Raw genomic sequence first — 25355 nt, 5'->3', positions numbered from 1 at the left:
GATTTAAATTGGTCTTCTTTTGATAGATCCGAAATATCAATTCATAAAATCCTTGGATTGATTTAAAAAAACAAATAAACAAACAAAACAAAAATAAATTAATAATCCATTTCCTACATCCTTTTACTGTGTCTGCCAACGAGATTAGATCATGTTTGACCAAGATCCAAAACATGATAGAAACTACATCTCTCAGAAGAGCTAGACAAAAGCAACTGGCCAACTAGAGGTAAAATATTAAATACTACCAATCTCCAAAGTAAAATAGTTTAAAAACTGAAACATCTCTAAATGAACTGAACTGAAACCTTGTGAATTAAACAGATTCAGGAAATCAGTAGCGATACCCGGCCCTAATAGTTAAACAAAACTGACAAATTAAAACCCTGCTCATAAAAACACTAGCAGATTTTACAAGTTTGCATTACTGAGAAAACGAGAAAACGGTTTAAAAACCCACAAGCCTTTATCCTTACTGGTGCAGTCCGGCGCTGGGATGACATTTTACTGAGTCAGTTGTTTGGCACGTCACTGAGCAGCATGGAAATCTAAAGGTGCTTCTGAATGTCTTGGGTGGCCGCCTCCTCTTCTGCTCTATCCAGAACAAGTCTAATTAAATGTTCAAGAAATGATTTCTGAGATAATTAAACGTTATGCTGTTAACACCTTTAAATATTTAAATGTCCATGTTCCCATCATTGAATGATACAGCTTTAAGTAGACTCACCAGTCAAAAGACAGAGTCTCATTTAGATTAACTGCACCTTTGATGTCACTCACAAAAGATTATAATAAAATATCTTAAATGTTACTCACAGTTCAAGATATGTGGAATAATTTTAGTGCTGGGAGGAGAGGAGGAGGCCATTTAACTCAAAAATGACTGATACAAACATTTACCATCAGCCTTTACAAACAAAGGCAAACATTTTTGTCCAGAAAACAAATCTCAAACTGCTGCACCAAATATCAGCGTATCAAAAATTAGTCATTGACTAAAACAGAAAAAAAGTTTTCTATATATATATAACGTTCTAAATAAATTATTCACTTAGCTGTTGTACACTTTGACACGTTGGCACTAGTTGTACAGCAGAGAGGAGATAAAATAAAATAAAAAAAAATGTGCAGGGTAAAAGGGAAAGGAATGAGGAATCTCTTCCAGCATAGCGGATGTCTTACTTCAAGTCTGTAGCATTCAGACATGGCACAGAAAGAAAACATGAATGACACACAGAGCTGGTCAGTGTTGAGGGAGAAAACGTTTACCTGGTTGTTAGAGAGTGGTGGAAAGTATCTTTACCTAAGTATTTGATAAACACTTGATTAGACATTTTACCTCATTAGATCTATTTGACAGCGTTAGTTACTGCTTTGTAGGCAGATTAATCGAAAATATGATGCATTTGTTCTAGATGAAACAATATCAGTGATATTATTTTCAGAAATGTGTAATTAAAAAAACAACATCTCAGATAATAGATATGTTTTACAACTAAATAAAATTAGTGATGGAGAAAAGTCCAAAAGCTATTTTGTTTTCGGACAGTACAGAAAATACTGTGTGTGATTACATCTAACAATCTAGATTTTTTTCCTTTGAGCAATAGTCACTCTAAAAAGTTATTTAATTAGTTAGCCAACCAGCCTTTTTTGTATTGTCATAGGTTTTCACTTAAGTAAATAATCTTCTTCCACCACTCTCCAACAGTCAGTACTATTAAAACAAATTAAAGGAATTAAATATATTTATACATCAGAATTTTCCCTCACACAAACCCGCCCTGTGTGAGAACATCTGTGGTTGCTGATAATGTTTTTAGGCCTATTATGTCTGAAGAATTATATAGTCTTCCTGTAATGTTTACAAACAAGACGCCCAAATACTGAAGCGGTACACAGAAATGTATTTCCCTTCTCACGACAAAATCTTGAGAACATTTGATATCAAGTCTAAGCTGTTGACTTTAATGTAAATTAAATAATTCTAGTTTGTGTCGGCTGCCTCAATGGCCTCCACAAATCTTCTAATTTCACTGATGAATGAATTATTAATTGTTGCCTGGGAATGCTCTCCTTTCAGAATTGATCAAATTAGATTGGCTAGGTTCAAATGAACATCCAGGATATTGAGGATAATTAATTCTGTTTGAAGATGTACCACATCTAACTAATCCAGTTACTCTTCTGTTATTAGGCATGTGACGACGACACCTGAAATCACAGAAACACAGCAGCTATGGCCGCAAACGATGGCACCTTGGTGAGTGTATCATCCCTTTATTCGTCTTTTCATTTCTTTTGTCTGTTTTTTGGTTCTGCTCCAGACAGAATCAATGGCAGATTTTGTCTGTTGAAATCGTGTCTGAATTTCTTTGTGTTTCTTTAAACAATGAGCCTAAAAATGAGCAACCACGTCCATTTTAAGCTTGAGACCATTTAAAGCATGCCCTTAGTTGGGGACACTTGACCAACAAAGAGGTATAGAGTTCATCTGACACTCCTTCAACACACATTCTTTCATTCACTCACACACACAACTTTGTAGTCCCAAATAAAAGTGAGAGCAGACCGAAAGAGAATATTTTCCTCAGCATTTGAATCCGTTCCACCTCTTTCCACCATTTTCTCTGAACGTCCATCTGTCCTTCTCTTTCACTCAAACTATAAATAAATAAATAGCCGACACAAATGGGACATCAGCCCCATGCCTTCCTTCATTTGTTTCCCTCCTCCATCCTCTCGTCATTCCTAAGTCTGGCCTACTGCTACCTGATTCGTCCGTCCTCTCTGGGTGGGGCTAGTTCAGATTTAGGGTCCGGGCTGACGGAGCTCCATGCGGTACGTTGGCAGCGTTGCATGACGGGACAGGCGCTGGGGCCCATCGAGCAGATGTCTGAGGCCGACCAGTGGCCCTCCAGCAACCCGTCAAACCAGCGACGCAGCGGCGCCCCCGTCAGGCCAGCGTTTGCCTCGGCCTCCTCCACGGCGCCCAGGCTCACTGGCAGACGCAGCACTGGATTGAGGCCGTGGAAACTCTGCTCCATGTAGGAGTTCCTAGCTGGACCCCCGTGCAGCCGTAGAGCATCCTCTGCATCCCAAACACAACAGGTCAGGACAGATTAAACTTAAAAGTCTCAGAAGTGAAATATAAAAAAACTTCACAACAAAAAACACCTTTCAGTTAAAAATTAAGATACAAAATCAGTTGCTTATATTTAGGATTAGAACCACTATAAACACAGAATTAAAAAATACAGTTATTTTATATTATAGCTGAAATATAACTTGGTTTAAATGTGTAATTTCTTTTTCATCCATATGGCGAGACTAGTTGGCAACGATTCTGGTTGAGTAGGTGGTATTTAAACACGCGGGCACCAGTTATACTTGCAAAAACATCAGATCACATTACTGTGTCACCTTTTAACTTCATAGCATCATCCAATAAAACCTCTATTCATGCACCAGGCTTTACTTAGTCCTGTAGCTATCCCCTGTACAGCCACACATGGCCAGGGGAGGTCAAACAAATCAAACAGTAACCCGGGGGAGGCTAATTCAGACAGAGGTGACCCTGTGTGTGCATGAGAGAGCGACTGGATACCAGCACTATAAATATATGTATGCATGGTGTTGACAGCTGTGACGGGGGGGGGGGGCTCTGCTCTGTGTAATTTAAGTATTGGCTATTATCTGCTATTGACTTCTGAACTACAGTGACCTCTCTGAAGATCTTGAATATCATTTGAACAGGTGTTTCAAGTTTCTGAAGTTTGTGGTAATTAGTAAGTAATATATTTTATATATTGAGTTAACTATGAGTGGATACGTGATATAACATAACATTTCATTATCTCCTTACAGGTAGAGATGGCTTGGTCCTGTGGACTTTCTACAAAACCTAAACAACCACTAGTGCAACATTTTAAAGGTAATGTTACTGTTAGTCATTAGTACTTCAGTAATTATGTGATGATATGAAGGATATCAAGGGTTGGATTGACTCAGGAGATCCTTCAGAAACTCTTCAGTTGTCCTGTGAGGCCTCATCCAATCCTCATCCTTTGTCCTTCAGATGTAGGTGGACTATCAAACCCTTATCTGAGGAGTTAACTCTCCTGTGTTGTTCCATGTCCCATTCAAACAGAACCAGCCTCACTCCACACTCCAGATGTGCTCTGCTTCCCCTCTGCCTTACTACCACCCACATGGAACACCACAAGATATCTAACTCAGGAGTCCACCTACATCTGGCAGACAAGAGGGCAAGCACTGTTATTTCTTTGTGTACATGTTGGCAGTGTTTGGGTCGCCTACCTTGCTGAATGGGCTGTTGTCGGTGAAACTCTAGAGGGGCTACGATGAAGCTGGTCTGGCCCAGTGGATTCCAGTGATGCAGCACCCTCAGTGTCCAAACGCCAGGCCTCAAAGGTGAGGTGAGCGGGGGCCGGTAGTGTGTGACCTCTGCCGAAGCGTCCACCAGGATGTCGTAGGTGGCAGCGATAACGTTGGTGGGGTCGATCCACACTATGGTGGCAGTCAGGTTGCTCTGGCTACGGCTCCAGCGCTGAACTGCCACCGGCTCGTCTTCGGGTCCCAGCAGGCCCCCCCAGTTCCTGAAGAGACGCTCCTTGGGATCCCAGTCTGTCCCGACCTGAGGAGGAGAAGGTCAGATTGGACTCTTTAGGAATAGAAGCATAAATACTTTCTAGACACTGGAAAACCGATATCGTAAGATTAAATGCAAGGAGTCTATGGTAATAAATTACTTTATTACATACTGTCTCTCTTCTGTAGGTGCTTTTTCTTTTTTTTTTAAATTTGTTTTCCACAACAATGTGACTACATCTATGACCCTGAAGTGATGTGGAGGTTTTCCTGACTTACACCAGCCATTGTTACGGCAGAAAATAAATTAAACATACATTCACAATTCATAGTAATTACAAGTGTGACAATATACTAATAAATAAATCCAATTATATCAGAATATAGAAAGTGAACGCCTGCTGTTAGATTAAACCCTGCATATCTAAATCAGTTATAGGCTTGGAAACATTTTTGAGCCATCTACAATATGAGGTTTGACAGATTTATTTCAGCCTAACAAAGGACACACAGTTCAAGGTAATATCTGTTGAGCAATGGTAATGCCACCTGGTCCCTTTAGTTAACAGTAAAGTGTATTATCTTTTTCTGAAATTAGACTTGTATTTCTTGTATCATCCTTGTATCATCTTATATTTAAGCCATTAACCATAGTCCTGGTACGTTTACACAAGAAGTAACTGAGCTGTAAATAAAGAATGTAAACTCGGGTATAAATCAGCTGTGAGTGTAGAAAGAGGTCAGACTCGAGTTTAAGATTCATGTTTGTGTCCAGGTCCTGGGAACATATTGAGACTCCTGTCAATGATGTAAGAACAAATGTGTGTGTGTCTGTCTCTGACCTGGACATGCTGGAGCCTGTTGGAGGGGTGTGGCGGGCTGGCCAGGGTGAAGTGGTCTTTGGGTGTCACCCAGGTCTCCAGGTTCTCCAGCTGGGTGGAGGCTCGGTTAGTGGCCTCATGACGCACCAGGTATCCCTGGAACTGGTCTGACAGGAAGTAGAGGTGCACGGACACCGGGTGGCTCATGGGTACGTACCTGAGAAACGCACAGTGTTTAGGTCATGTCTGCAACGATGTGGATACAACTGAAAATGAATGTTAGCTCTCTGTGTTGTCATTTAACACAAAGCATCGGTTATTTTAGCCGTTAGTAGAGTGAGGTCAGTCTGTCACAGCACAAATATCTCAACAACTTCTGGATGGATCACTGTGAAATTTGATTCAGATGCTAATCATTGCCACAGGATTAACAATACAGACTTGTTGTTTTATTTGCTGCAACCCATTAAAGCATCAACGGAATAAATAGAAAGCTATCCCTAGCCTTGTAAAACATATCAAATGTGCATGTAACATGCAACATGTTGCGCCTGCTTCCTCTAATCTCTACAAAGGAGCTGACCCATAGAGACAAACCAGGAAGTACACCAGACTGAAATAAACTGGAATTATACATGAAATAATTTAAGAATAAAGTCACTGTGGAGGGACTGAAATCACAGGTTGAAGGAAACACTTTAGTTATTTTTTTACCTCCCCTCTTTCTCTCTCTCTCACTCACACACACACACACACACACACACACAAACACACACACTTCCCATAATGCTGCCCCCACCCATGCCAGCCACCAATCCCCATCCAAACTCCCGCAACAAGTACCTCCTTGTACGTACAGCGGGTCTCCACCCAACACACACACACAGCTGGAAAAATCCAGCCTGCCCCGAAACTGAGGCCTGATTGTACCCCAGGACAAACTCTCCTTATCTTCACAGTTAATTTGGACTGCACAAACACCAGCAGTGGTGAGAGCGTTGGAAAGACACATTGCATCGTTCCCCACAGACAGGAGCTGTGCTGTTACAATTTACTGACCCTACCTACTACTAAATGACTTCTAGCTTCAGTCAGCTTATTGCACTCACAGCTGGTGAAATGATACTGACATCGTCTCCATTTTGTAACATGTTGTTTGTTATTGCAATAACGGTCCGTGCACTTTTTAGTATTTCATGTTTGCTTTTAAAACAAAACCGTTAACTGGAAAAACAAATGTGAGAAAGTTTATATTAGACTTAATTTTCTTTCTACTTTTTTTCTTTCATTAAAACAGGCGTATGTTCCTTCAATGAAACTGGAAGTAGCCAACATCTGGAATTTACACTGCTCTCACCAAGGCATGTATAATTACGACAACCCGGGACATGTTCAGCACAAAATTTCATATGTTTCTTGTGGAAAAACCTTGTGTGTCTCCATATTGAGCAGACAAGCGCTCAGAGATAACTTCAGATGCCATACCTGTGTCATTAAATCTAAAATTAAATCTGAGTCACGTCGGTGGTCTGTTTTTACAAACAGAAAAAAAACATGCTGTAAACAGTTTATTCATAGTTGTTCTTCACTTACAAAAACTTCCAGTTTTAAATTAATCAAATGACGTCTGTTTTCTCGTTTAGTTCGCTTTGTTTTCCTTTTTCATACATTAAAGGACGAAAGGTAAATTTATTTGTTTAGCACTTTGTGTTTTTGCTTTTTTTAAAAAACTACTAAGACGTACACAGGCCTATAACACTCTTGAAATGACCTGGTTAAATAAATTAAAATCACAAATTTGAATGTGTTTCCTCTTCGAAAAATAACATTAAATGGAGGGATTGTGAGTTTTTGGTGTACAGGAGAAACGTTTACTGTTTTTAGTACTGCTGTTGGCCACTAGGACTAAAGCATGGACGGACTGTGTCACACCAAATCCAATCTCTCTTAGCACATATCTCTGTTTGTACCTGCAGCTGTTGTCGTTGGGATGTCCCTGGAGTGAGCCGGCGGCGCGCAACAGTCCCATACGAGAAAAAGCGTGGTAGTGGCTGAGCGTGGAGTCTGAAAGGCTGCTGGGACTGTCCGTCTCATGCTCATAGATGTTTTCCCAGTAAGCCTGAAGGCCCGGGGTGCCTGAGGCATATGCTCCGAACAGGTACGTGTCCAGCTGGCTGATGATCTCCTGACTGACACTGGCCTCAAACTTACGGGCGAAGAAAGTTGGTCTGGACGCTTGCTGTTGTAAGGGCGACAGAAGGAGACAAAGAAGGGCGATTAAAAGTTGTACTAATCACATTTTTAACAAAACATTAGTAAAGAAGTAGGACAACACATACAACAAACGGCTTGATGTCACAAAAACGAAAAGGATTATCAAAGCGTTTAGAGCGTAAATTAAAGTCCCAGTAGAAAGAATAGACTTCTGCAAAAGGTTAAGCCTTCCCAGAACTACTTCATGAATCATGCTGTCTCACTCACTATCCTATGTTTACATCCCTCAGACCCACATAAACACTGATCTTTACCAAAGAATACATTAAAACAACCTCAGAGAATCGTGCAACATCTCACGCTTGATCCAAACCGTGTGATACTGTAGCAGCCACAGCCAAATTCCTGGCGACACACACGTTAATATGGTGCATTCCCAGGCCCGATTCAAACCCAAACCCTAAAATCAGGCCTGGAAACTAGAAACCAGCACTTGTAACGTCTGTCATGACGGGAAGTTTCCTCACTTTCAAATAATTTTGTCATTCCCAGGCTCTAAAACTCAAAGTAGTCCTGGGAGGGATAGGTGTACATGTACACACACACACTGACAGGTCTATGGCCAGCAAGGTTTGACAGCATGCTGGGATATCAAAGGAGAGGTGAATGGCTCTCCTCTTTCCTGAAGGAGCAGTGAAGAAAAAAACCTTTACTGACAACCTGCTGCAACAACAAATTTTATACTGCCTCCGAGCTGGATGTAAAATAATACAATCTATATATACATAAGAAAGTCAAACATAGAGTTTTTCTTCTTATTATGTATTTATAAAAACATAAATACATGTCTGAGAACATGGCAGGGTGTGCAGGAAGGAAGGGGCGTGGCTTATGACATCATCGGGAGGGTGTGACCTCACCACACCATTTGGTTGGGCTCCGGCAGCGCCAGCAAACCAGCAAACCCCAACCTAATGAGAAGCTGGGTAGCCTGCAGTGGATTTCCATATTCAGTTATTCTGGGTGTGTTAAGACAATAGTGGAAACCAGCAGTTTCAGAGTCACAGAGGATTTTTGTTGTTTCACTGATGATAAGATCTGACTTTACTGTATGTTCTGTACTCTGATTCCCCTACCTTATTTAGTCATTATTAAGCAAATTTTAACCTGTGGTTTATTTTTTTTTGGTTGTTTACAGATTGCTATTCAAAAGCATTTCCCAGGTTTTGCATTTTTGTCTTAAACATTTATTATCAGAACTGTTCCCGGTTGATTTAAAGCCTAAAAATTGTGTGGAAAGTAGTGTAAAGTAGAGTTGCAGTATTTTTTATTATAATTAACATATGAATCATTTTTTAAATAAATCTAAAGCAGTTTGTGAAATGCTACTGTATCAAAAGATAATGTCCTTTAATCACAAATAATTATTTTTCATTATTCACACTGCAGTGTGTTCAAATCACTGCGTCTCCACAGGTTTTTAATAAAAATTTAATAAAGTGCATATCGTACTGTAAAATCTGTACATGTGTCCCTGACCTTTACATTCAGGACTGAGTTGCCGTCGGAGTGGGCGAACCCCGACATTATAATAATGACAACCTTGGAAACCTCGACGGCAACGAGCTACAAAGCTCTAAATATACTCGCTGCCTCAAATATAAAGCCGTTTCCAGGATCAGCTCTCCATATAGAAACCATCAGCGGCCACAGTCACTGCGCTCAGGTCTGTCGTTACAGGGAGCCAAGGACCGCCTGCTCGAGGTAAAAGCAGCACTGCTAATTTGTGAAAGTGAAGCTATTCTGGTTCACCCACAGCTCAGAGAGGATAAGATGGACTGACGGAAAGGGTGAAGGATTGACGTGGAGACGTTCTAGCTGAGCCCCATGAGGTGAACAACACTCCCACATAGTCTTTATATACTGTCATTTATTTTTTTGTGACTTAAATTGAATTCAAGAGAGATATCATGTTCACAATATGGGTCAGACAGGCAACCTAAAAACTGCGACCACGGCTGTCACCACGGAGCCGTAATTACATGTCCTCCTTGTAGAAGGATCTAGGATCTATGAATGCGTCCTGCTTTACTGAAGAGTCATTTTTTTTTTCTGCACTGGAGGCTCGTATGAGCTTCAAACTGGACTCTGATTGGCTCAGAAGATCCTTCAAGTGTTGAATTAAGATTTAAAGTGGGAACAGAAAAACTCGTTTTCATTAAAGGCAAACATTAAATACAGGATCTCACCTGGAAGCGCGGCAGATCTGAGGGCTTGAAGTCATTTGGTGAGCAGCCGCACCAGTCCACAATGTGCTTGTACTGGCACTTACAGCCCAGTTTGCGGTTCCAGTTGGTGAGCCTCAGGTTGTTGTCCACCATGGTCTCGCAGTGGGCGCTGTTCTCCAGCACGGTGTGGAAAAACGACTGGAGGTGGGAGGAAGTACAGAAAGAAAGAGATTCTTCATTTTTGTCTTCCAGCTTTAACACGAATGTTTTATTTTTATTGATTCCTTTTAGGTTTTAGGGGGCGTTTCATGCCTCTAAACACAGCTAATATCCAGCTTCTTTGTATATTGTCTATCTATGTAGAATGAATTCTATTTGAGTACGGGTATGTGTCGGGTACCTCGGCAGGCAGCAGAGTGTACGTGTAGAAGCGCTTCATGCTGCTGACCAGCTCGTCCCTGGAGTTCACTACATAATCCACAAAGGGCCTGTTGAGCAGGAACCAGTCAGAGCCTCCATCCACGGCGATGCCTTCTGGGATCTTACGGTCTCCAAGACGCCACATGTGGGTGTCGCACTCGTAGAAGAGGCGGTCCAGACCCTGCTTACGGATGAAGCTGAGAGGACACAGGAGAGATCATTCAATCTGCAAGACTTTTAGGCCCATATTTCCCGTTTTTTTGTCGTCTCCCTCTTTCTTTAAGTATTCTGTTGCAAACTAAGAACAAATAACACTGCATCACCATCTTCATCATAAGAACAAAAGGAAAAGCTGAAGATAATGAAAGAATATGGTGACCAACTGACCGTGCATTGTCTCTGCCATGAGATTTGATGAAGTTCATGTTGCGGTATTTGGACAGGAAAGCCACCAGCTGTTCATTGGTCCTGAAGAGAGAAGACAGCTGTTAGTCCTCAACTCTGACAGCAATCAGACAGACTCACCCTGATCAGGAGATGTGGGTCATAAAAACAAATGCACTTCCAGCTTTATGCTCTAAATTGTGGTAAGATTTGACTTTCCTAATCTTTAAATCAGGTCTGATCTTTATTTTGGCCTGGCTACCAACAATGTCTTTCCTTAATGTTACTGAACACAAGCACAAAATCTGTCCCTAAACAGATCACAAAGTTGTCTAAGCCCAGTCCAACATCAGCCCCAAACCAAATGCCATACTAGTCCAGAATCAAATCCAAATCCAGATCCTAAACCAGTCTTAAACCAAATCCAAAACCCATCTGAACCAATTCAAAATCGGGTTCAAAACCTGTCTAAAACCAGTAAATGCATTTGAAAAGATATCTAAATTCAGCCCCAAATGCTGGTCCAATATCACTGTAAAGCAATTTCAAAACTTAAAAGTCAAAAATCTTTCTAAACCCAGTTGAAAAGCAGATTAAATCCAGCCCAAAACCAATATAACAAAATCCCAAACAAAAGCAAACCCATATGAAAACCATTGTAAACATTTAAACAGAGCCCAAAATCATGTTTGAAACCAACCAGGTCCACAGTCAGCCAGGACAGACACAGAAGATACAGAGACAGCCTGATTTAGTTTGTTGGTTTCTATCGTATAATTTTCTCTTTATAAACTTATAAGCTTTATAAACTCTGTGTTTGCCCACAAGCATAAGAAAAATACCATCAAACCTGGACTTGTGCAATCATCCACATTTCATTTGCTCAGCAGAGTTTGCCCTTTAATGGACACACGTCTAAGCAGGATACGGTTACATTACGATTACATTTTTTAACGACGCATCTCTCGTTGTAAACAAAGCAAAACAATCTTCCATTTAGGGGAATCGGAGTGCATCCATGTAACTCGTTGTTTGGGACAGCTGGACCGGTTTATTTAGCTTCCTCTCTCAGCAGAGGGGAAGCGGCTTCGGTGTGTGGCCTGAAGCGGAGGCAACACACTCAGACAGCCACTCCCTGGGCGCATGGCGAACCGTGAGCGCACGGGTCGAGCCTGAAGAGCAGACAGGACACCAGGCAGACAGATCGCTTTGATTGCATTTGATTACAGTCGTTAAGACGAACCCGCAGGCGTGCATGTGCGCATTTGTGAGCATGTCTGTGTTGCTGTTGTGTCTTTGCATCTACTTTACCTAGAACTGGTTACAATTCATTTAAGATGCTTGTCAGCTAAGATTTAGTTATGTAAATGATGATCATCACAGTTGTTATAGCAGCATTTAGGCCATGGATACTTAAAGACTAGCTGCTAAAAGAATATTCTGCGAGGCTGCACGTCTTCATCCTCACGTCACTGAAACTCTATTTTGCTAAGCTCCAAGCAACACATATCCTTTTGAACTGAACTGATGAATGATGACTTCTTGACGTGTCTGACTAAAAAAGAAAGCGCGTGTGACCTCCTATTACTGACAGATAGCAACAGAGCTGCCATCACACAGTGTTCCATTGACTCATACTCCATGTGCCTTAATGACGTCACAGCTATTGATGGGTGGCGTGGCGCTAATGCTGCGGCTGTGTTATGGATTTTAGCTGGAAGCATGTTCGGACGGTCGCTTTTAACAATAGAGACCAGATGTGTGTGTGTGTGTTCTTGTCTCTCACTCTCAAGCATGGAAAAATGAAAGAAAGGCCTAAAGATGAACATATTTAATCAGAATGGATAAACACCGGCTTTAGCAAAAGACGTCCGATCAGGCCTTTGAGATTTTAATCAGGCAAATAAAGTTTACTGTGTCCGAAAGCCGTTTCAAGCCACTGTCCAAACTCCAGAGTGTGTAAATCTGAAAACGCTGGCTCGATGTTTTAGTGTGTATGGGTTAAACGATGACCTAAGCTACTCAGCAGTGTACCAATAAAGTTTGAACAACCTTTAGTCACCTCTAACTCTCATTTTAAATGCCAGGATCAGTGAATCTGCAGGGTTGTGCTCCCGTATTGTGCTCCAGTGTGTATTTGATGTTTGGTCTCATGTTACCTTGAATAAAAAGACGTCTCTATCAGATTGGCATAAAGAAATCGGCCTAATTAAACTCAACCATATATGACTGAACCAGCTGGACCTCATCTGTCTTCAAGAATAGATGGATAGATAGATATACTTTATTGATTCCGCGAGGGAAATTGTTGCGTTACAACAGCGTCGCAACATCACCAGTTAAAACGCACTGATGAGCTGTGAGCCAAACCGGAGACTGATCTAATCCCCCACAAGCCTCTGTTTATAAGCTCTTATCATTCTTAGTGCAGCAGCAGTGACTGAATCATCGCTCAGTATCTCCGCTAACCACAGCCAAGCTCTTCCTTCAACCAAACAGATCTCCTCAAATCCCCAGGAAGCAAGAAAGCCATTACAAGAAAGCCTTCAAAGATATAGACTCCACTCTGAGTGGATGCACTTGTGGTTTATTGCTAACTTGATCCATAAGACTTTAAACAAACCAAACAAGGAAAGCAGGATTGTAAGGGCACTCGTTAGTGGCTGTTAGCCGACACAGTGCTTTAACAAATCAATAACATGATCGGTAAACCTTCTACATTCGTTTGCAGTCGTTTATTCTGAGCACAATGGAGGGAATGTTTCAGACCTGGCATTACGGCACATGATTTTTTATAAATACTGAGTCTATTTTAAACACATCTGTGATGATTCTTGTGAATCTATCTTTTCTTCCATCTAAAATTCAGTCAGTCAGACCACATTTGAAGTTGGTGAGCCTTGTAATCAGATCTCCTATCTTTACAGAAGCACCACATCCTGAGAAAAAACCTAACCTAACTTCTGCCTGACAACTTGAACAGATTTACATATTGTGATCAGCCTGGACTGTTGAGTCGAATCCAGCAAGAGCACATTTAACACCAGGTGGAAACAGTTGGCTAAGTAATCGTTGACTCTTCTATCCAGTCTCTCACCTGATGGGGTAGTCAGCAGCGCTGAGATTGATGAAGAAGTCCCAGGACCAGTCAGTCATTTTGAGGAGGTCCTCCATGCTGCGTAGGTACATGGTCAATAGACTGGCCCCACCCCAGATGGTGGACATCCTCCAAGGAGTCACTCTGACATTTGGGTAGCGGCTAGCCAGGGACAGCACCTCTCTGTGGAGGTAGTTGGACCTCTGAGAAGGAGAAGGATAATTTAGTAGTGATGGTAGTTTTGTTTGTCTGATCCACACGCTCAAGGAGTAATTGTTGTACGTTTTACTGATCTACAGTTGGCAGTTACATGCTAACACATATACCAACAGTGGCAGGGAAGAAGAAGACTGAAAGAAATTATTTAAACCACTTAAAATGAGATATTCAAGAGTTTTATGAGGAAGGGAAGACTTTTTCTGCTCAGTTTACAATAACAAGACGGTGACATCTGTATCTATAATCCTGCCTAGGAAAAGTTCAGCATATCCGCTTATCGCTTTGACCTAAGAGCAGGTCAAAGACCCACTTTCCTACCCAATTCCTTCTGCTCCTGTTAAATAAAATACACATCCGTGATCTCACCTGGTCTACGTGGATGTAGTAGTAGTGCGACGTGTGGAAGATAGCCTTGAAGAGACGCTGGAACTGACGCGAGGCTCGGCCGTGGATGACCAGGACGAAGGCAATCCGTACAGGAGGAGTAGCAGCGTCTGAGGCACCTTCATCCCACTGTACATTCACGTTAGCCTTACCTGGACAGAGAGGTGGTCAGCTGATTCAATGGGGAGGCGTAACAAGATTTAAATGTAGTTACAGGTCATGTGAGCACCCAAGAGCGTGGACATGTCTGGAGGGTGGGGAGCTAAAGGATAATCAGTTTTGTTACCCCTTTCCCAAAATGCAACTGGAAACCACAGTGAGTCCCAGGAAATTATAACTTTAAAGTTTTTTTGATTATGTCTGACTTTTATAAGATAAAATTATTAGTTTTTGTTAGTTAAAATAAGCATTGCAGTCCAATTGTGGTGTATTTCTTTATAACTAGCCGGTATTAGCCGACATTACATATTTCTAGGTTTTGAGGTCACTTTTTGACCCCATTCTTTACTCCGGCTCTCCATTTTCACTTCCGCCTTTCCTGGAATCACTCCGTCTGGGCTGGCAGAGTTAAATACGCCTCTTGTATATACAAACCATCTGACAGCCTAATGTTTCTCCATCATCACGCTCATTCTAAAGATGCCGCGGGTCGAGGCCTGCTTGGCCTAATTAGTGACCTCTCTGGGCTGTGGGACATGCTGGCATTGGAGTTTGAGGGGAAATGACTGTAATCACACGGCTCATTCGGACACAGACAGAGCGTTGGAGGTCGTGTACGCCCAGGGAAGCGCACAGCTCTCCTTAAAAGACAGAACACATGTCCGTCAAACTTAAACCAAACTCCTGCCCAGCTTCAGTCTGTGGATATAATGACTACTGCATCATCAAAGCAACCTATAATCATATAAATTAAACCTCAAGCGGCCCTGGGTGGTTCTGAGAGCAAGACTACGAGTAAATCATTAGTCAGCCTTTCTAAAAATAAGACTACAAACTGCTTGTTTAATTAGGGTGTAATCAAGCTGGTTGAGTATCATACGAGCTGTGTCCATTCATGCTTCACGTCTCTGAAAATAGAACTGGCAACCACAGGGATGCCTCTTTACATCAACGGCACGTGCTCGGTTAAAAATGTTCCTCAAGGGGTAAATTTGGAAGAAAAGAAAATCTTTGACTTTCCGCAATCTGCCACTTCAAAGCGAACATTTGATCATCTAGGTTCTTTCTGTCTTTCAATCTGTCACCCATTCATTTGCTGACAGACAGAAACACTATGTTAACACAAAGGGATATTTCAGTCCTAAAATCATACATTTAAAATATGTTAAAAAAAAAAAAATGCTGCGTGCTCATACGGGTGGAAATACAGACCTCCGATTTTCAGAGAAGACTGTGTCCTGCAGGAAAACAGCTAAAGCTCGTGTGCCCCAGGAACGGCCCTGACTGTAATTTAAATGTCTAAGACTATAGTTGGACCAACTAACAAAAAAGCTTAGCTGCTAATATTTAAATTGAGTAAAGTGTAATCTAAATTTAATCATGTGTGTTTTTCTACCAATTACACTGCAAGAAAGATGGCAAATATTAAGAATATATAATCAGTTTGTTGCAGAAAATACACTTGGGTTTTCACTTTTTTTTTTACTTTTCTCACCGTCCACGGGACAGTATCGAGGCACTTTCTCAGGCATCAGCGCTCTCTCTTTGTGCTTGCAGTAGACCTCCACTATCTGCTGCCGACACTCGCGGGTCTTTGCTCTCGACAGAGCCGAAATGGCCTCTTTCCCGCTGATCTCACACTGCAACTGCTCCTTCCTCGACCCCAGACCGGGCGGCATCGCAAGGGACGCCGGCTTCTTCGTCTGGTAGAACGGGGGATCCTGATTGGAGCCCTGGGCCGGCGCCGGGGCGGTCGGCAGCTTGGGGTGGGCTTTGCGGATGTGGGTGCGGTTGTGATTGTGACCCACTACTCTGGGTTGGACAGGAGGGTACTTGAGGACCTCGTTGGCAGATTTTCCCAGCACGCTCTGAGCTTGGGACTTATCCAGCTTGTGTTTGGCGTTGCCGACCGACAGTCGCTGACGTTGCAGTCGCGCTCCCAGGTTGCTGTTACTGTCGATGGTGTCAAAGTCTTTGGGGACGGAGTTTTCATTATTGTTGCTGTCCAGGCGAAGTTTCTCTTTAGGGCGGTGGGAGTGGTACACATCCTGCGGGGGACAAGAAAAATAACACTCAAATATGGCAACTTTTCACCAAACATGAACATGAACTATCACAAAAACTACTGACATTCATGTTCCCCTCAGGATAAACAAATAGCCTCTAAGAGATTCTCACAAGGCATGAGAGCTCTTTTATTTCTTGTGGACATTACCCATTAAACCATTCAAATTGAAAATTAGTTTCGGTCTGGGGTTCTTCTTCCTCTAAAGGCAAGGGGAGTTTTTACTTGGCTGTGCACCAGGGCCCATTGTGTCATAATCCATCCCTGCCTATCAGAGCCCATTGGTGATGTGTGTGTGCGTTTCAGCAGCAAAGCCACATGACCTCCATGAGTATTTTAATCCCACAGATCTCCCCATATATCTGTCTTTTCCAGGGATAGAGGGTGCGTTTCGGAGTGTGCATGCACACGATCCAAAGGCGGTAATATCAGCTCTTGCCACCTGCTCCTCAGACAACCTTTCATTATCTCATCTGCAATATCAGCTTAGAGGAATGTGCGTATGTGCAGAACCGCCGTGCAGATTTTCTGTTCGCCGGCTATTGTTGTGAGCGTAACATTACGAAACCGGGAATAAAATCTCCAGTGTACAGGAGCAGATAAACGGCTCACACACGCCGCGGACCGAATTAACATACTGAGGATTTATTCTTCTATTCTGGGAGCCTGTGTAATAGTGGCATTAAAAACCGAATGTCTGACCTGGAGGTTTGTGTTCCACTTCGTGTAAAATGTGTTTATCTTGACCAATATCTGCCAGTTATTGACAAAACCACCACATAGTAGATGCAAAGTGGACACAGAGAGACAAAAAACACACAGAAAAAAATGGTTAAACATCTCGGTCAGTCTGGGGGTCTAACATAGGAGAGGTATAATGATTTTTGCTTGTTTAGACTCGGGGACCTCTTGGCTCATAATCCATTCATACCTGGACACAGATAAGCAGCACACAAACTGACAGGAGGATTAACCTATAAAGTATATTAAATATTCAAGGAGGTTGTAACTGAAATGTCAGACACCTTGTTTTTAAAGGAAGGTGAATGAATGTTTTAAGGGTTTTCTCGACTTGCAGACTCTCCGGAAAATGTCCCAGGGCAATTCTCGCTGTAATTTTTGCATCAGAATAGCATACGTCTCCCCTTCACAGGTCTCTCTAAAGAGAAAAGCCGTGCGCTTTTTCCCAGAAGGCCGCGCATTCCATGGAGACCGGCCACAGCTAAAATACCACCGCTTACCTACAAAGACATCATTCTTTGTACTCATGCACACACACAGGGACTGAGTCATTGCTTTCTCGCTCGCTGTGTTCTTGTGTGAGTCAGTTTGCTCTCTGCCGCTCCCGTCCTCAGCAGGTTCTTATTGAAGTTGTGCTCGCTGCCTTCAAGCCTCCTGCTGCTCCACCATAAAGGCGACAGAAAGGAGACAAGAGAGCCTATTCCCTCGGGCGCCCGGGGCGAGAGACATTAATGGAGGTTAGAGGAGAGAGAGGAAGAGTGGGAGGAGAGAGACCCGTTGCTCTGACATCTGTTGATTACAGGCCACATTCACACCGACGAGGATTTTAAAATGCTGGCAGTTTGTGTGACAATAACGTTGATCACACTCGTGTATTCTGTGGTGCTGTGTTTATGTAACCTGACGAACGTTTCTTTGCAAAATTATTTAGCTGTTCAGTGAAAAAAGAGAAAATTCTGACATTTCAGACCCTCTTCTGGGGTTTCTGCAGTGTTGTAGCCTGGAAGCCAGTCCAAACTTCGCCCACCCACAACGGTTTTGTGGAGGAAAGTTGGTCTGAAGTCGCTCCATTGGGAACTAAACACGATCCAGCAAAGGCGCTGGGCCAATCAAATCATTTGGGCAGGATTTATAGAGTTGGACAGAAGAGTAACAGCAACGTATTCATACATGTCATCTGAGCGCCATTGGCTGTAGGACTATCCAACTTTTTTCTCTGCATTGGTTGAAACGCATCCCTTAATGAAATCCAAATGGCGCATTACCAGACTTATATGCTGGTAAGAAAAGAGTCTAGCTACACCAGGATAGAATTTATATAAACATTGCCAATTTCAAATTCCATCTCTCTTATCTTTATTCCAACAAATTTCATATGCGGACTGAAACCAAAAGTGAATGTATCCTTCTAACACGTATGATGAGTCTGAAACCCTTTGAAAACAGAGACATTGATAAATCTGGGACAGCACTGCTTCATCATTACGTCCGATTCTTTTACTGTTTTATTCCTATACAAATCTTGTATATTTTAATTTGCTACTTGGAATCATTCGCTGTTGGTTTGTTGAGTTTTAAGTCAATCAGTAAATAAATACAGCATCCGTTGTGGATATTAATCTGCAGCTGAAAACCCTCCCCAACAGATGGACCATTTCCTTTTGTTCGTCCGGCAAAAAATTGAGTATCTGTGCTGGCTGTTTATTGCTGGATCACACAAAGCGCTAATAGAATTTCTCAAAGCTGGAAGGCACATTTTTGGCAAAGTCTCGTGGCCTGAGACAAGCTCATCCTCCGCCAATATTGCAATAAAAATAAATACCATCTTTGGAGCAAACATACGTAATAATCCTTCTCACAAGCTAACGTCAGCGAAGGGAAGGGAAAAATCCCTTCACAGAGGTAACACCTCAAACGAAGCATACGTTTTGGAAAAAAAGAAAAAAGTTGTACTCACGCAAATTCAAGCAAAGAAGTTGAGTGAGTTGAGATTGTTTTAACCGCGGACAGTCCTGTCCAATATGAGGCGCTGCATCGCTGGAGCAATATAACGGCCAATATAAGAAAAGCAAAAGGCCTTTCCAAGATTTGATATTGGATGAAGAATCATACATTCAAACTTACGGTGGGTTTATTTTCATTTTGAGCATTTAATTCTCTATAAAGTACTCTTTAGACAAATTGTCAATTCAGCACTGCCTCCACCACAGAGAGAAAGCTGTAGGGGAGAGAGGCTGTCATCAGTAATTATAAACTGTAATAAGTGACAGAAAGATGGTAAAACGCCTTCATACGAAGCAATAAAGAGCTCTTTCACTGCACGCTGCATCTGTACACAGCTCTGGTTGTGCATTAATCAGAAACTTGTGTAGGTGTGTTTGTACTCTGTATACTTTGCAGACTGTACGCAGTAAAAGCTTTGCAGGTTTTAAAGAAAAACAGCCTTGATTTTTCCGTGTTTACAAATCCATGCAGGAAGCCAAAAACGTTGGGAAATGCTGTGTGAGAATTTTTTAAACCTGCAATCCCACAAATGGAACATTTAACATCCTGTAAAATTGTGTGTGGCTCAAGTGAATACTTTTATTTTGGAAGGTTTCCGATATTTCCTGTTGTTTTTAATATTGATGCAGATGGAAAATGGATAGACCTCTACCAAGACCTCTGCTCAGTTCCTGAAATGTTACCACCTCGATCCTATAGATGTTACTTCACAGACATTAAGATTGATGTCATATCTAACATTTAAGCTTACAAATTTGGTATTGACAGCTTTCAATGCTGGTAACGATAACCAAACCTCTGGATTCAATACATCCTTAGTCTTGGAGGTGATGATAAATTCTTCTTGATGGAATAAATCTAATATGAAAACCCGCTCAAAGCACCCATAAACAATAACATATTCAAACAGATATGACAGACTAGGCAGAGACAAACGATCTCATGCTATGAAGCAGAGAGACCCTTTCTTAAAAATACCTGATCAACACCGATTATGATCTCAACGCCTCATTATCTCAGGAGCAGATAAAGAAAAAAGCAGGTGCTGTCATTTGCACGTCAAACTGAATGGCAGCTTCATTTGAAGTGTGAGGTGCTCTGCTAAGAGAAAAATCAGAGGAGCATCCTCTCCAAAAGAAAATGAAGGAAGAAGAACAGAGAGCTGGTGGAAGACCAAGCTGGTGAAACAAAGGAAAAACAGAGCCAGATGGACAGAAAGTAAGCTAAATGGACTATTATAAGGGGGTTGAGACGGTGCTGCAAAACCTGGCTGAAACAGCCCCAGCACCCGCAGGACCAATCGGGATTATACCAGGGATTTAAGTCCATCTACGCCAGATTTAGTAAGAATTATGTCAAAGAGAATAGAAAAAAAACATAAAGCAGATTTATGGTTTTAACATCAATCCGTCATGCTAAATCACTAAGTGTGACAGAAGCAAGAGATCATTACTTTGATAAATATCAACACACATCAAGAGGGTTTGTGTTCATTCCAGATTTGGCGGTACTCTGTTGACCTGCAGTCTCGATTTAAAACATGTAAACCAAACCTTTAATTAGCATTTTAGATTTTTGTTCATCACATCAGAATTGCCCCAAATTCCCTCTATAGCAGGAAAACAGAAGCAGACATCCACTAGAGAAACAATGACTCCTGCAGACTTGTGGATGACTGCCTCCATCATCAGTCCTGATCTCAACCACATGGAGTCAAAGTCAGTAACCTGGGGCAAACTAGTCTAAAACCAGAGTCCTGGTCTCAACAACATAGACTCAGGAGCTAAGTCCTAACTGTCAGTTGCAGATAAAACATAAAACATACAGTCTAGGTCTAAACATTAAGGAGTCATTCTGGGATTACGTTTAGAATCAGCAGACACTGAGACATTATAAATCCACAGAGTAACTGGTTCTCCAAGAAGCTCCAAAAACTAAACCAGTCCATTCAGGGAGTTTCAGCCCAGATATAACCACCCTGTCATTTGAATCTCATCTGGTCCCTGAATGTGATGCGGTGATACATCTGCGCTAACCATTCTTCAGCGCTTGCATAATTGATAATATCACTCTCCCGTTCTTGACGATTTGAGGCAAAAGTCTGACTCTGAGTCAAACACATTTAAGACACATTTTCTCTCACTTTTATGACAGTTGACCCAACAGATCAGCCTGGACCAAAGTCATGGACACTGCTTTATCCCAAACACTCATGGCTCTCAGTACCATAAGTGCTCTGACTCTCGGTTTGTAAAAACTAGTAAGTATAAGAACGCATACACAGAGAATTTGGGGATTATCAAAGAATCTAAACAAGATTATAAAGTATAAATCCCATCAGAGAAACCTGATCCAAACCAATCCCCTAATCTGATCTGACCTGGCTGTTAGGATGAGAATCCCCTGCGACACACACAGTCAGCACTCTGTGTGTGTGCGTTTCTGTTTAACTGCTGCAGCTTCCACAGTACTCACATTCATGTTATGCTAACGTAAAATACCATTAGTGTTTGGCTTTTGAGCAAATTGACGGCCGGAGGGGAGTGTTTATAGGTGTGTCTGTGTCTGTCGTACCGCAGGACCTAGAGTACTGACTGCTGATCCCCAGCTCAGCGTGCTCATTGGAGTCATGGATGGCGCCACAGCAGCACAGCTCTCACATTCATCAAACGTTTGAGGGGATAGACATCGTTCTATCTCTCTAATTGTGAGGACAAGCTTCCTAGTGGGTTTCCATTAACATGATTATTCTGGCTCAATTAACCAGGATATGCCAGATTGTTTTCTCTGACGACAAACACTCAAAAACCCAAAAGATATCAAGCTTAGTGTCACAGAGAACAAAGAAAACCAACAAATATTTACAGGTTAGAACCTCAAACCACTTCGTTTTGGTGAGTTCAAAATTTAAGAGTGCCATGTTAATTTTATTTCGTTTGATTAATAAATTCTTAAAAACTCTAGAATTAATCAGGAAGATAAGTCGATACGATCAGATATCAACACTTTGATTCTCTGACAGAGTCAAACAACATGTTCTGCTTCTTTCTAGTTTAACCCAACTTTAACCCAACAAAACTAAAGGTTAACCCACAAACAGCCTTCTGAAGGACCAACCGATATGTCCTCACTTGCAAAAGCTGAGAAACTCAAACTGGACCACACAAAGATACAACTACACACACAGCCTTTACGTGGGGGTTGTTTCAGTATTATTGAGTTCCTTTCAAATGATCTTTTATTGGAAATAGGATGCTTCTTCCTGCCAATAAACACACCCACACACATCTAGTTTATGACGCCAGGGCATCAGGCAGCCCTGAATGCTGGAAGTTATCTATGTGGAAAGTGATAGGTTGCTACATCTTGATGAGCTTTCTTATGTATTATTCCCAAACTTACGTGGCTTTAATTTAATTTGCGAAATATACCAAAATACATTCAATATACTCAACAATAGCACGCCATTTGGATTTCATTACGGGGCTGATACAGAGTAAAATACTTCTGCAAGCAAGTGGACAGTCCTACAACCAATGAGAGCCATTTTGGTGTCAACAAATTCAACTCCACGGCGCTCAGATGTCAGGTATTACTACTCGCTGTTACTCTTCTGTCCATCGTTGCACAATCCCCGCCCAAAACAATTTGATTGGCTGGGCAGATCATTGCCGGAGCATAACCAGTTCCCAACAGAGAGACTCCAGATCAACTTTCCAAAACAGAACTTTTGTTTCAAAGCCTATATGGAGGAAATTGTGTTTATTTACAATAGAAGGGAAAATAGTTATAAAAGAGAAAAAAATAGTTCAACCATCATTGCCTTCAGGTAAAGCGCTTTAACTTAATATCAGACAATTGTAAGAAAGCCAGTGAGCAAACCAGTATGAACAAATGATTTTTTGGCTAATCAGTACCTAAAAACCAACTCCCAATGACATGAAACAAACTTCTCAGCCTTCATTCACCTCCCCCATCAAACACTAGTTGTTCATTTCCATTCATACAATTCTGACGCACCTGAGACCAAGATGTTCCTCTGCAGAGCTTCATGAACACAGGCCACGCTCTACATCCAAACACAACACACACGGCGTACACAGCCTCCTGTCCTGTCGGTCTTCACTGACTAATAACACACTCCTCTGACTGAACTGCTCAGCCACGTCTTCACATCTTTCTAACGACTCAGTTAGCACTTATTCATGACTGCCTTTGTTTCATTTCATCCAGTTTTCCTCTCTCTTCTTCCTCTCTCTTTTCACCTCCAAAACACTCGTCCTATAATAAGCACTGGCATGTATCTCCACAGTTTTAAAAGCCAATAACTGTCAGAACACACCGAGGGAAGATCACAGGGCATCCGGTAACTGTAATGAAAGGACGTAAAAGCGGATCCCTCCATTACAACCGATGTTTTTCCCTCTCTTTCACACACACACATACATACAACATATGTACAGTACGTGCATGTCTTAACAATGTGTGAGAACACCTGGATCGCGATGTGGTTTTTCATAATAACACAGCCTAAATCTCTTGCAGATCTCAACAGGTAGAAATTGGCAAATTTCAAAAGGATGCACACATGAGCTAGAGCTGGAAATCAAACCATGAATGGACAAACACTGAACAAAGTGTTAGGTTTGAATGATTTTAACCATTTAAATGACCCATTTTGTGCAAAATTACTTAAACAAGAAAAGTTAAAATGTGGGTAAAAATTTAGAATGAAGGGAATCATAAAAAATAAGTTGAAGTTTCTCATTAAAATAAACAAAAAGTACATTCTAGAAGCGAGAAGCTCTGTTTAGAGAATTGCCACACCAAAGCCCATAAACAAATCTGGCAATTGTAAGCTGCCTTGAATGAAGTGGACACAAAACACAGAAGAGTTTTAACTTCAGCCTCCTTGTAAATATCAATGAATTTTTTACAGTCTACAATTAGAGCAGGCTAATTTACAATCATAAATTAGTGTGTGACTATAACCGGCGCTCTTTTGTGCAGGATGACTTTTATGTAAAAAGCTACAGTGAAGGAGTCCATAAAAGTATGTTGACATTTAAAAGTAAACGTAATAAAAACCTTCTAAGAGCAAAATGCTGGAGAGGAGAAATGTCACACCAAACTACATTAACAAATCGTCTGTTTGTATGTTGCCTTGGTTGTTGACAAACAGATCTATGTTGGAGAACATTGCTGAAGATATAGTGTTAAAATATCTGCATTGCTCTTTAATTCAGCATGGATAGTGTCAATAATTAATAAAGCAGACATCAGTATGTGTTTGTTAATTCTAACTGTGGCTATTTAGTGTGACTGGAAACAGGTTAAAACTGCTAAAAAACCTTTAAGTTATAATTTTTGAACTGCTGATAGCAGACGTAGGATGTATTTACATACAAACTCAGGACACAATTTGTCGCTAATTAGAACTGACTGCTGTTTTACCTGCAGATTAATCGAGACCTTAAATTGACAGATTTTGGAATGAAGTTTGGCCTAGAGAGCCATCTCTCCGTGTAACAGACGCAAGCGGGCAACACTGTTGATGCACAAGCCAAAACAACAGGCAGCAGCTGCAGCCACTCAGCAGCATCTTCCCCGTCGCTGCCATGCGGCTTCCCTCGGGGACAGACGCTTATTTTCCAGTCGAAGTCGGAGACACATGTGTAAAAAATCTGATTAATGCAGCATATAAGGCACGTATCAATCAAACTCACCGCCTGCAGCTTGTGTCGTACAGCCGCCTTTCCAAGCGGCGGCGGCGGGTCGCCCTTCTTCTGCAGCCCCCTCCGCGGGTTCTCCCTGTCGGCTTTGTTGAGCCCCCCGTTCCTGTCCTCTCTCTTGTCCCGGCTCCTGGCGCCTCCGTCCCCGTTGGTAGAGTCCAGGCTGCTGAAGTTCCACACGATGAGAGTCTGGACCAGCAGGACGGCCAGAGCGGCGACCAGCAGGGCGGACTTGGAGCGCCGGGCCAGCCTGCGGGCACACGGGTTACCGTTCAT

General features: G+C 41.9%; 1 protein-coding gene across 1 annotated transcript; it reads right to left on the bottom strand.

The window, feature by feature from the left end:
- Window positions 1-1828: 1828 nt before the first annotated feature.
- Window positions 1829-25355, bottom strand: LOC311506678 (xylosyltransferase 1-like; the record flags this gene model as incomplete). The annotated part of the gene is made up of 11 exons (XM_084570729.1): window positions 1829-3091; window positions 4321-4657; window positions 5454-5649; window positions 7403-7671; window positions 9896-10072; window positions 10275-10491; window positions 10682-10762; window positions 13776-13978; window positions 14361-14530; window positions 16033-16585; window positions 25074-25355. 11 exons carry the CDS (start codon window positions 25353-25355, stop codon window positions 2769-2771), a joined length of 2808 nt encoding a protein of 935 aa, XP_084426855.1. The 3' UTR covers window positions 1829-2768.

This window comes from Chelon labrosus (genome assembly GCF_963514085.1).
Source record: "Chelon labrosus genome assembly, chromosome: 21".
NCBI classification, from domain to species: Eukaryota; Metazoa; Chordata; class Actinopteri; order Mugiliformes; family Mugilidae; genus Chelon; species Chelon labrosus.
This window is presented reverse-complemented; position numbering and strand designations above follow the sequence as displayed.